This window comes from Myotis myotis, unplaced genomic scaffold (assembly GCF_014108235.1).
Source record: "Myotis myotis isolate mMyoMyo1 unplaced genomic scaffold, mMyoMyo1.p scaffold_m19_p_5, whole genome shotgun sequence".
Taxonomy (NCBI): Eukaryota; Metazoa; Chordata; class Mammalia; order Chiroptera; family Vespertilionidae; genus Myotis; species Myotis myotis.
This window is the reverse complement of record NW_023416357.1, coordinates 67,465,614-67,475,061: the sequence shown is the minus strand read 5'-3', so window position 1 is coordinate 67,475,061 and position 9,448 is coordinate 67,465,614. Positions and strand designations below refer to the sequence as shown.

At 39.2% G+C, this 9,448-nt stretch overlaps 1 protein-coding gene across 1 annotated transcript; it reads left to right on the top strand.

Moving 5' to 3' along the window:
• Positions 1-6,914: 6,914 nt before the first annotated feature.
• Positions 6,915-7,901, top strand: LOC118656515 (developmental pluripotency-associated protein 2-like). Its single transcript, XM_036309984.1, has 3 exons — positions 6,915-7,271; positions 7,302-7,371; positions 7,462-7,901. The coding sequence occupies exons 1-3, from the start codon at positions 6,915-6,917 to the stop codon at positions 7,899-7,901; spliced, it is 867 nt and encodes a 288-aa protein (XP_036165877.1).
• Positions 7,902-9,448: the final 1,547 nt, after the last annotated feature.

Genomic DNA, 9,448 nt, shown 5'->3' with positions numbered 1-9,448 from the left:
CAAGCAGGTACTCCAGGAGAATAATGTCACATAGTATGTCTTTTGATAACTAGGGCCCCTATGGTTTTCCTGCTATTTAATGCAAGTCAAAGCATGTGACAGATTTTGCAAACAGCAACTCCACAGCTTATAGCAAACCATACAGTCTTAGCATTCATTTTTTGTTGTTGTTGTTGTTGTTGTTGTTGTTGTTGATCCTCACCCAAGGATACTTTTTCTATTGATTTTTTTTTAATTTTTTTTAGAGAGAAAGTGGAAGGGAAGGGAAGAGACCCAGAGAGAAACATCAATTTGAGAGCGATACATCGATTGGTTGCCTCTTGCATGCTCTCTGATGGGGCCAGGGATTGAGCCTGCAACCAAGGTACATGCCCTTGATCAGAATCAAACGAGTGACCCTTCAGTCTGTGGGCCGATGCTCTAACCACTGAGCAATCAGCTAGGGCTTAGCATTCATTCTTATCTATAAGAACAAGGTTCAATTTCATCTCTCCTGTTTTCTTCTTTATTTAACACAACTTAGATATATCTCTCTATCACTCCCTCTCTCTCTCTTTTCCCCTCTCTCTCCCACCTATCTATCCATGCATCTACCTTCCTATCTATCTACCTATCTTTCTATATTCCTATATTCATGTGCATTTATATTCCTCTTTGTATTAGTTTGCTAGGGCTGCTGTAACAAAGTACCACCAACTAAGTGGCTTAGAACAACAGAAACTTATTTTCTCACAGATCTGAAGGCTGCAAGTATGAAATCAAGCTGTTGTGGGGGTTGGGGGGGGGGGCGAGCTGTGAGAGAATGTGCCCCACATCGCTCTCTTTGCTTCTGGTCGTTTCTGGTGATCTTTGGCATGCTTCGCCTTGTAGGATGCATCACCCAATCTCTGACTTCATCTTCGCATGGCATTCTCTCTGTGTGTCTGCCTGACTCTGAGTCCAAATTAGTTCTTTTCATAGAACATTGGTTTAGGGTGCACACTAATGACTTCATCTTAACTTGATCATCTTCAACTGTCCTATTTCCAAATAAAGTCACATTCACAGGTAGGGGGGTGGGTCAAGACTTTAACATCTGTTGGGGGAACACAGTTCTGTCTGTACAATGTATGCTTCCCCAACTTTTCTGCCAGAGTCCAATATAAGTAGGTTAAAGAGAAACCATAGCCTCTTGGCCCTACTCATTCCTACATTCAAGTAGCAAATGAAGTCAGTAATAACAATAAATATTACCATAACATAAAATTTAGGAAAATTACATAGAAATTTGCATTAGCAATAGGATTATGGGTGATTCATATTTGAATCCCATGACATTTATATTTGAATATCCAATTAGAAAATTATTGCATCAATACAAACTTAAGATAACCAAGAAATCCACAAAAAATTAACATACAAATATATGCTAACATTCATTTACATTTAAAAAGCCAGAATAATAGTGATAAAATAAAAAACAGTGATGAATTCAAGAGAGCATGGATGTCCCAGCCCGTGTGCCTCAGCAGTTGAGTATTGACCTATGAATTAGGAGGTATCTAGGAGGTCTCAATTTGATTCCTGGACAGGGCATGTGCCCTGGTTGCAGGCTCAATCCCCAATAGAAGTCGTGTAGGCCAATCAATGATTCTCACCATTGATGTTTCCACCAATCAATGATTCTCTCCCATCATTGATGTTTCTCTCTCTCCCTCTCCCTTTCTCTCTGAAATCAATAAAAATATTTTTTAAAATAAATAAATAAACAATAAAAAAGAAGAATCTTTCCTAAAAAAAGAAATCCAAATGGTAGTTGCATTTGCACATATGCAATGGGAACTCTTGAGCTAAGCATTTTGGAAGTCTTTTCTTGAAGAATACTGAAATAGTGTTCTGAGTCAACGACAGGAACACCAGACCCACTGTGTTTTTACAAGCTGCAAAGGTGACCCTCTCAGAGTCATATGAATGGCACCCTCTGAAAATATGCATGGACCATACAATAATGCCAAATATATAATGTGGCCTTGAGAAGCATGCCAAGTTTGATTATAAAAATAAAATATTAGTAATCAATATAATATTTAGTTTCCAGTAACTAGCCCTAATTGTTTTTAAAAGCAAAAGTCTAGGAAATTAATATAATTTACCTGGAATAAAGAAATACTTTCTTATTTAAATTAGTTCACAGCCACTGTACTGTCCATCACTGACTGAACCCTTTATTTAGTCTGTGAATCAGCCCTGTTCTTTCCAAAGAACGGCCACTACCTTTGCCACATGACGGCTGCAGGAGTAGCCATTTCATACACAGTAACACGGTCATAACTCCTGGCCACCTCCAATAGGCCCAGTTCTAAAATCCAGCAAGCAGAACGGAGGGTAATGTAAAGACTTTTTTAGATGAAACTGAAGAAGGGAAGCTTTCCATGTTCTTTCTTATTGATGATATAATAAAACCATATCTCATAGCTGGTTGAAATCAATAAAATTCTATTCCCTAAACCTGCAGCCTTTAAAAAAAATGTGTCTGTAATTCTCTCAATCCATGTTCAGTATCACCAGCTCTTAGAAGTAAAAAGCACCAGCAAATACCTTTTGCTGACAAAATGATTTCTGCACTAAGCAGGGTCTCTGATGGAAATTACCCTTCATGTGGCCTTTGTACAAAAAGGACAGGACCCTAGATGCTAAGTCAAGATGTTTGCACTCAAGTCCTCACCCTGCTGGTAAATGGCTGCGTGACTTTGGACAATGTGCTCTGGTTCCTGTGTTTAAAAAGAGGTAAGTAAGCGGGTTCATTTTTCAGGTTCCAATCTCTATTACTCTGTACCTTCCCGAGTGTTGTGAATTGGCAGCCACCCAGGGGCCACATAGTTATTTCACAGAACACAATCCAGAGAGCTTGACCAGTCTCAAGCTATCCTTCATCGAAAGACCTCAAGCCTAAAATCTAAGCTCAATAAATACAGATTGGTAGGCCAGAAAGTGTTTAGACCAGCGGTTCTCAACCTGTGGGTCACGACCCCTCTGGGGGTCGAACGACCCTTTGACAGGGGTCGCCTAAGACCATCGGAAAACACATATATAATTACATATTGTTTTTGTGATTACTCACTATGCTTTAATTATGTTCAATTTGTAACAAAGAAAATACATCCTGCATATCAGATATTTACATTACGATTCATAACAGTAGCAAAATTACAGCTATGAAGTAGCAACGAAAATAATTTTACGGTTGGGGGTCACCACAACATGAGGAACTGTATTAAAGGGTCGTGGCATTAGGAAGGTTGAGAACCACTGGTTTAGACCAACTTCTCATAAGAAAAACTCCTGAAAGTTCAAATCTTCAAGTCAGTCCTCTCCCCACCGTCCATCCCATAACCAAACTGAAGAGTCACAACCCTTCTGGGTTTTAACACAGATTTCAGCTGACAGGACTTGCCAAGATACCTATCAGTCTGAAATTGCTATCCTCCCAGCCCCTCCCCCATCAGCCTCCGTTCTTCCATCTAAAGACCTCAGCACTTTCTTTGTGGCTTAAGTTACCACTCTCCTACTTCCAAAAGAGAATGAAAAGATGATTTATCATCTTGCTTTAATGACCACAAGAAATATTGAATTCTTCTGGTCAAAAGGAACATTTCCCACAGGGCATCATTTTAATCTTAATTACAAGTTTATGTATTATTCAGGCAATGCTAGAAACTTAGCTTTGGGTTAGCATTATACCATTAGTCTTCATTCACTCTCCTTGATCTTCCCCTCACTTCCAAATGATGGTCCTGTTGCTTCTTTAATTACCCTTCAGTCAGAATCACCTTTTCCCTAGGGTGCCTGACTTTCCCTGGCAGAATGCCCATGATTTCTCTAGCAAAAGGCTTGACTCTCCTCTGGGCTCCTTGCTGCCAAGAGGTAGGGATGCAAACAAGCTATTTATCACCCCCAGAAATCCAGCAGACGTGATCTCTCATAGGAAAGGATCGTCAGGTTAATATAAAGATAAGTCTCTTCTTGTGGTACATACATGCACATGCACACACACATACACACACATCACGCAGCTATAAAACATATATACTCCTATACACACACACTAACTTAAAGAATCAGATAAGGCCAGACAATTTTTCACCAGTTGCTCAAAGGTGCTATTGGCTTTATTAAGCTAAGATTTGAATAAGGGTAGCTAATACCTATCAAGTGCTTTCTGTGAGCAGGTAATCCGACTGCACACCTGTGCCCTTTAGCACTGTGCTCTGCGTACTGCTTCATCTGTATCCCCTCCAAAGCACTTCATCCTCCATGTGCTGTGAGATCTTTGTGGATGAGTCTTCTTCAATTTTTGAAGAAGTTAAGGTGTAATGAACAAATCCCCCATCCCCCTGCTCTGTCTCAGAAAGAGTCATAAAATAAAAAGAATTCAATTTGAAATTGATGCCACTCCTCACTGGACACAGAATGGTCAATCTCATAGGCATTATGGTTTCTGTTTAGTTTTGTTTTGTTTTGTTTGATGCTAGCCTTCAGCAGGGGACAGGAAAGAGAAAAATACTCCTCAGCACAATTATGGGAATCTATTGTTCCTAAAGTGCCAGGACATGCTACCAAAAGAAATATTCTTTCCTTTTTTAGAGTACTTTTTCTTTATTGAGATATGATTTATACACTAGAGCACATTCTTAATTGTGCAGCTAGATACATTTTTACTTACGTATGCAACCTAGGTAACCACCACCAGATAAAGACATACAGCATTTCAGACACTCCAGAAAATTCCCTGTGCCTCTTCCCAGTGCAGGACCCACAATGACAACCACTATTCTGACTTTCCTCATCACCGGTTATATTTAACTGTCCTTAAGTTCATGCATGTGAATGCACAGTATACACACTGTTGTGTCTGGTTTCAACTGAATGTTCTTAAGATTTATTCTTGCTATTATATATTAGTTTTTTCTTATTATTGCTGTATAGTATTCCATTTTATAAATATACCATAATTTGCTTTTGCCAATTTTTTTTGCAAAAGCAAATTGTATATTGTTGGATATTTATACTGTTTCCAGTTTGGAGCTATTATGACTAGAGCTGCAAACAACCATCATACACCCTATGATGGATATATACACTGAATTCACTTGGATATATACCTGGAAGTAGAATTGCTGGATTAGTTTAGCTTTACTAGATATCAACAAATAGTTCTGCAAAGTGGTTGAACCCATCAGCAGCTCCAGCTGCTCTACAATCTAACCAACACTTTCAGTATTTTCATTTTACCAATCTACTGGGTTTGTACTATTTTCTCACTGTGGTTTTCATTTAAGTTATATGTCTTATCCTTATTGACTTATAGGTGTTTAATATCTATATATACCAGTGGTTCTTAACCTTCTGGCCCTTTAAATACAGTTCGTCATGTTGTGACCCAACCATAAAATTATTTTCATTGCTACTTCATAACTGTAATGTTGCTACTGTTATGAATCGTAATGTAAATATCTGATATGCAGGATGGTCTTAGGCGACCCCTGTGAAAGGGTCGTTCGACTGCCAAAGGGGTCGCGACCCACAGGTTGAGAACCACTGATATATACTGTATATGAGTCTTTTGTCTGAAATGTAAATGTACTAGTATGTATTTATATAAATGTACGTGTTATGAATATAATACAAATGTATGTATTATATATACATATAAATGTATGTATTGTTAATAACTTCCCACATCTGCAGCTTGCCCACTAACTCTTTTAATTATGTCCTTTGATGAACAGAGGTTTTTAATTTTAATGAAGTCCAATTTATCTCTTTCTCTTTTCTTTTATGGCTTAGTACTTTCTGTGCCTTAAGAAATCTTGCCTACTCCATGGGCATTTTCCTTTGTTAGACGTTTTATTGTTTTACTATTCACATTCAGACCTATGGCCCACCTTGAATTAATTCTTATGTATGGTGTGAGGTCAAGTTCAAGATTCGTTTTTCCCCAAATAGATACCACTTCATCCAACACCACTTATTATAAAGTGATCTTTTATCTTCTGAACTGCACTAGCAGCTTTATGGCAAATCATGTAACTGCACATCTATTTCTGTACTCTATCTGTTCCATTGCGCTATTTGTCCATCTTGCCCATAAACAGTATTTCCATGACATGGGTTAGCTAGTGTGTCTCTTATGAATGTAAATATTTACCTTAATACTGGTCCACTTCACATCTGACCCTCAGTGACAGTCACTTTGCAGGATATTAACTGGTATCTCTCACCTCCAAACCCTCCTCCCTTCCCTACTTAGCCTTGTGATGCTATGGCTGGGACTCTACAAACATTTTTCCTGTGCCAGCGGCTTCCTGCAAGGTTTCACCAGTAGAGGTCACTAGAGGGAGACTGTGAGGCTGGAGGAGGGACAAAGGGCTTTCTCCTTTCTGTTCTACCTTGCCTCCGCAATGGCTCTTTATAGCAGTTGGTTTTAGCGGCAGCTAGTCCCATTTTCAGCCGTTTGCACACTCCCAGGGCTAGCCACTTTGCACTCCCTCACAGGAATTACTGCTTTGGAAAAGCTGCTGTCATAACTAAACTGCATTTCCATTTTTTAAAATTTGTTCTTATCGATATTTTTTTAGAGAAAGAGGAAGAGAGATATAGAAACATCGATAAGAGAGAAACAGCACACCCCCTGCTAGGGAAACAGAGAAGCCTCTGCACACCCCTGCTAGGGATCTAGCCTGCAACCCAAGCATGTGCCCTGACCAGGAATCAAACCAGTGACCTCTTGGTGTATGGTCAATGCTCAACCACTGAACCACCCTGGCTGGGCTGCATATACACTTTTTAATAAATGTCACTGTGGTGGTTAAATGGAGCAAACGGCACGTATCCTCAGCACTGCTGCCATTGCCTTCCCCTGAGTTCTCCTGGAAATGGCAAACTCAAGAAGCGAAAAGGATGAATTAGAAGAAGAAAATGTGATACTCACATTGGTTCCAATAAGCGAGGAACATAATGAACATCAAATGGAACCAAGTGTTTCTTCAACCTCAGACAGCAAACTGACAGCGCCTGGGACAAGCGATAAAGTTAATCTTCCTCAAATGAATGAACAATTCAAAGATTGCCCAAAACCAATCCTTCCCTTGCCGACCAATTTGCCATCATTTAATAAAGTGCGTCACGACACTTTGCGGAACTGGTGCCAACAATTGAATTTGAGTACCGATGGTAGGAAAATAGAGGTTTATCTGAGGCTCAGCGAACACGCTTATTTTGAAAAAAAGCAAGTGAATAGGAAGCATGGAGACAATGTAAAGAATGTTGCTGAAACACCAGAGGAGGCCACATTGCAGTCATGTTCGGGGAAACTGACCAAGAGATCAAGGAGTAAGAAAAGTCATCAGATGAGCAAAAGAGAGGAAGAGACTCATACGGTTGAGATGACCAGTATAATTGAAGTGGCCAATACAGTTGAAGTGGCCAATACAGTTGAAGTGGCCAGTACAGTTGAAGTGACCAATACAGTGGAAGTGATAACTTCAGCTCGTGAGGCCATGCTGGCAGCATGGTCAAGAATTGCTGCAAGAGGCTCGCTACCTAAGTCTGCGAATTCATACAGCATTCCTATTTCTGTTGAGAATTTTCTGCTGCAAACATCTGGTGTCAGGTGGTGTGTGGTCCATGGCAGACATCTCTTGGCAGACAAAAAGGGTTGGGTTCGCCTGCAGTTCCACGCAGGTCAGACCTGGGTGCCTGACACTCCCACGAAGATGATTTCTCTCTTACTTTTACCGGCCTGTACTTTCCCATCCCCAGACCTAGAAGATAACATGTTATGCCCTGACTGTGTTAAGAGGAATAAAAGGATGGTGGAGAAATTAGCTAAAATGAGGAAGAGAAAAAGTAACCTGGTTTGAACACTCTCAACACAAAAGAAATGGTGGAGAGCTCACAACTAAATTAATTTGTGTCCCACTGATTACTGTGCTCTGCCCTGGACACCCTCAGCATTCCTGATGCCTTGAGTACAGATGTGAATGTTAAATTCTATATTGGAGGTTTGCCACTGCTGCTTCAGGTGTTCAGCTATGTAGAATATGGTTTTGTTGTAATTAATAGATTTTTAAAGCAGCTTTAAGGCTTTTGGAAAAATTGAGCAGAAAGTAAGAGTTCCCAAATTCTGTCTCTCATCCCCCCCATTTCCCCTACTATCAACACCCTACACCAGAATGGTAAATTTGTTGAACTTACATTGACCCATCATTATCACTGAAAGCCCGTAGTTGACATTAGGGTTCACTCTTTCACACTCTATGAGTTTTGACAAATGTATAGAGATGTAGCCACTATTATAGAATCATACAAAAATAGTTTCACTGCCCTAAACATTCTGTACTCCTATTTGACATTCTCTGTTCCCAATCCCTGGCCCCCTGATATTTTTACTGTATCTATAGCTTTGTCTTTTCCAAAATGTCATACAATTGGAATCATACCGTAGCCTTTTCATAGTCACTTCTTTCTTTTCTTTTCTTTTTTTAATATATTTTATTGATTTTTTACAGAGAGGAAGGGAGAGAGAGAGAGAGTTAGAAACATCGATGAGAGAGAAACATCGGTCAGCCGCCTGCTGCACATCTCCTACTGGGGATGTGCCCACAAGCAAGGTACATGCCCTTGACCGGAATCGAACCTGGGACCCTTCAGTCCGCAGGCCAACGCTCTATCCACTGAGCCAAACCGGTTCCGGCCATAGTCACTTCTTTCACAGCAATGTGCATTTAAGGTTTCTCCCTGTCTTTTCACAGCTTGGTAGCCCACTCCTTTTTGGCACTAAATATTCAATTGTCTGGGTGTACCATAATTTATCCATTCACACATTGAAGGTCATCTTGGTTGCTTCCAAATTTTGGCAATTATGAATAAAACTGTTGTAAACAAAAAAAAATAAAAATAAAAAATAAAAATAAATAAAAAAAAATAAATGTCACTGTGACTCCAGAACTCAGTACAGGAAAGGCAAGAAAAATAATAATAAGAGAAAAGAAGATACAAATCATACGTATGTATTTATATGTACACATATTTTTTCCAGAATGGGACAACAGAATAGATGAGGCAGAAGCAATTTCAGAAGAAAACGTTCCTAAGAAGAAGAAAGTCTAGAATCTGCAGATTGAAATGATTAAATCAATGGAAAGCAACTCCTAAACCACAAAGAAATGAACTGATAAAGTTATTAGAAATAAAAAGGAAGTTAAGAAAGGTGACCAGTTTATATACAATATATAAACCTCAGTTAATTTCTTATGTAAGAAAGGTAGCATGTTAGAAAATAGAACTTTTCTAAATTCCAGATTTCTGATTTAGATGTTTCCTCCCCAATCATACATATGCTCAGGCACATAAAATTTTCATTGAAATGATAGTAAATCCATACTAATAAACATTAATCATGGCAATA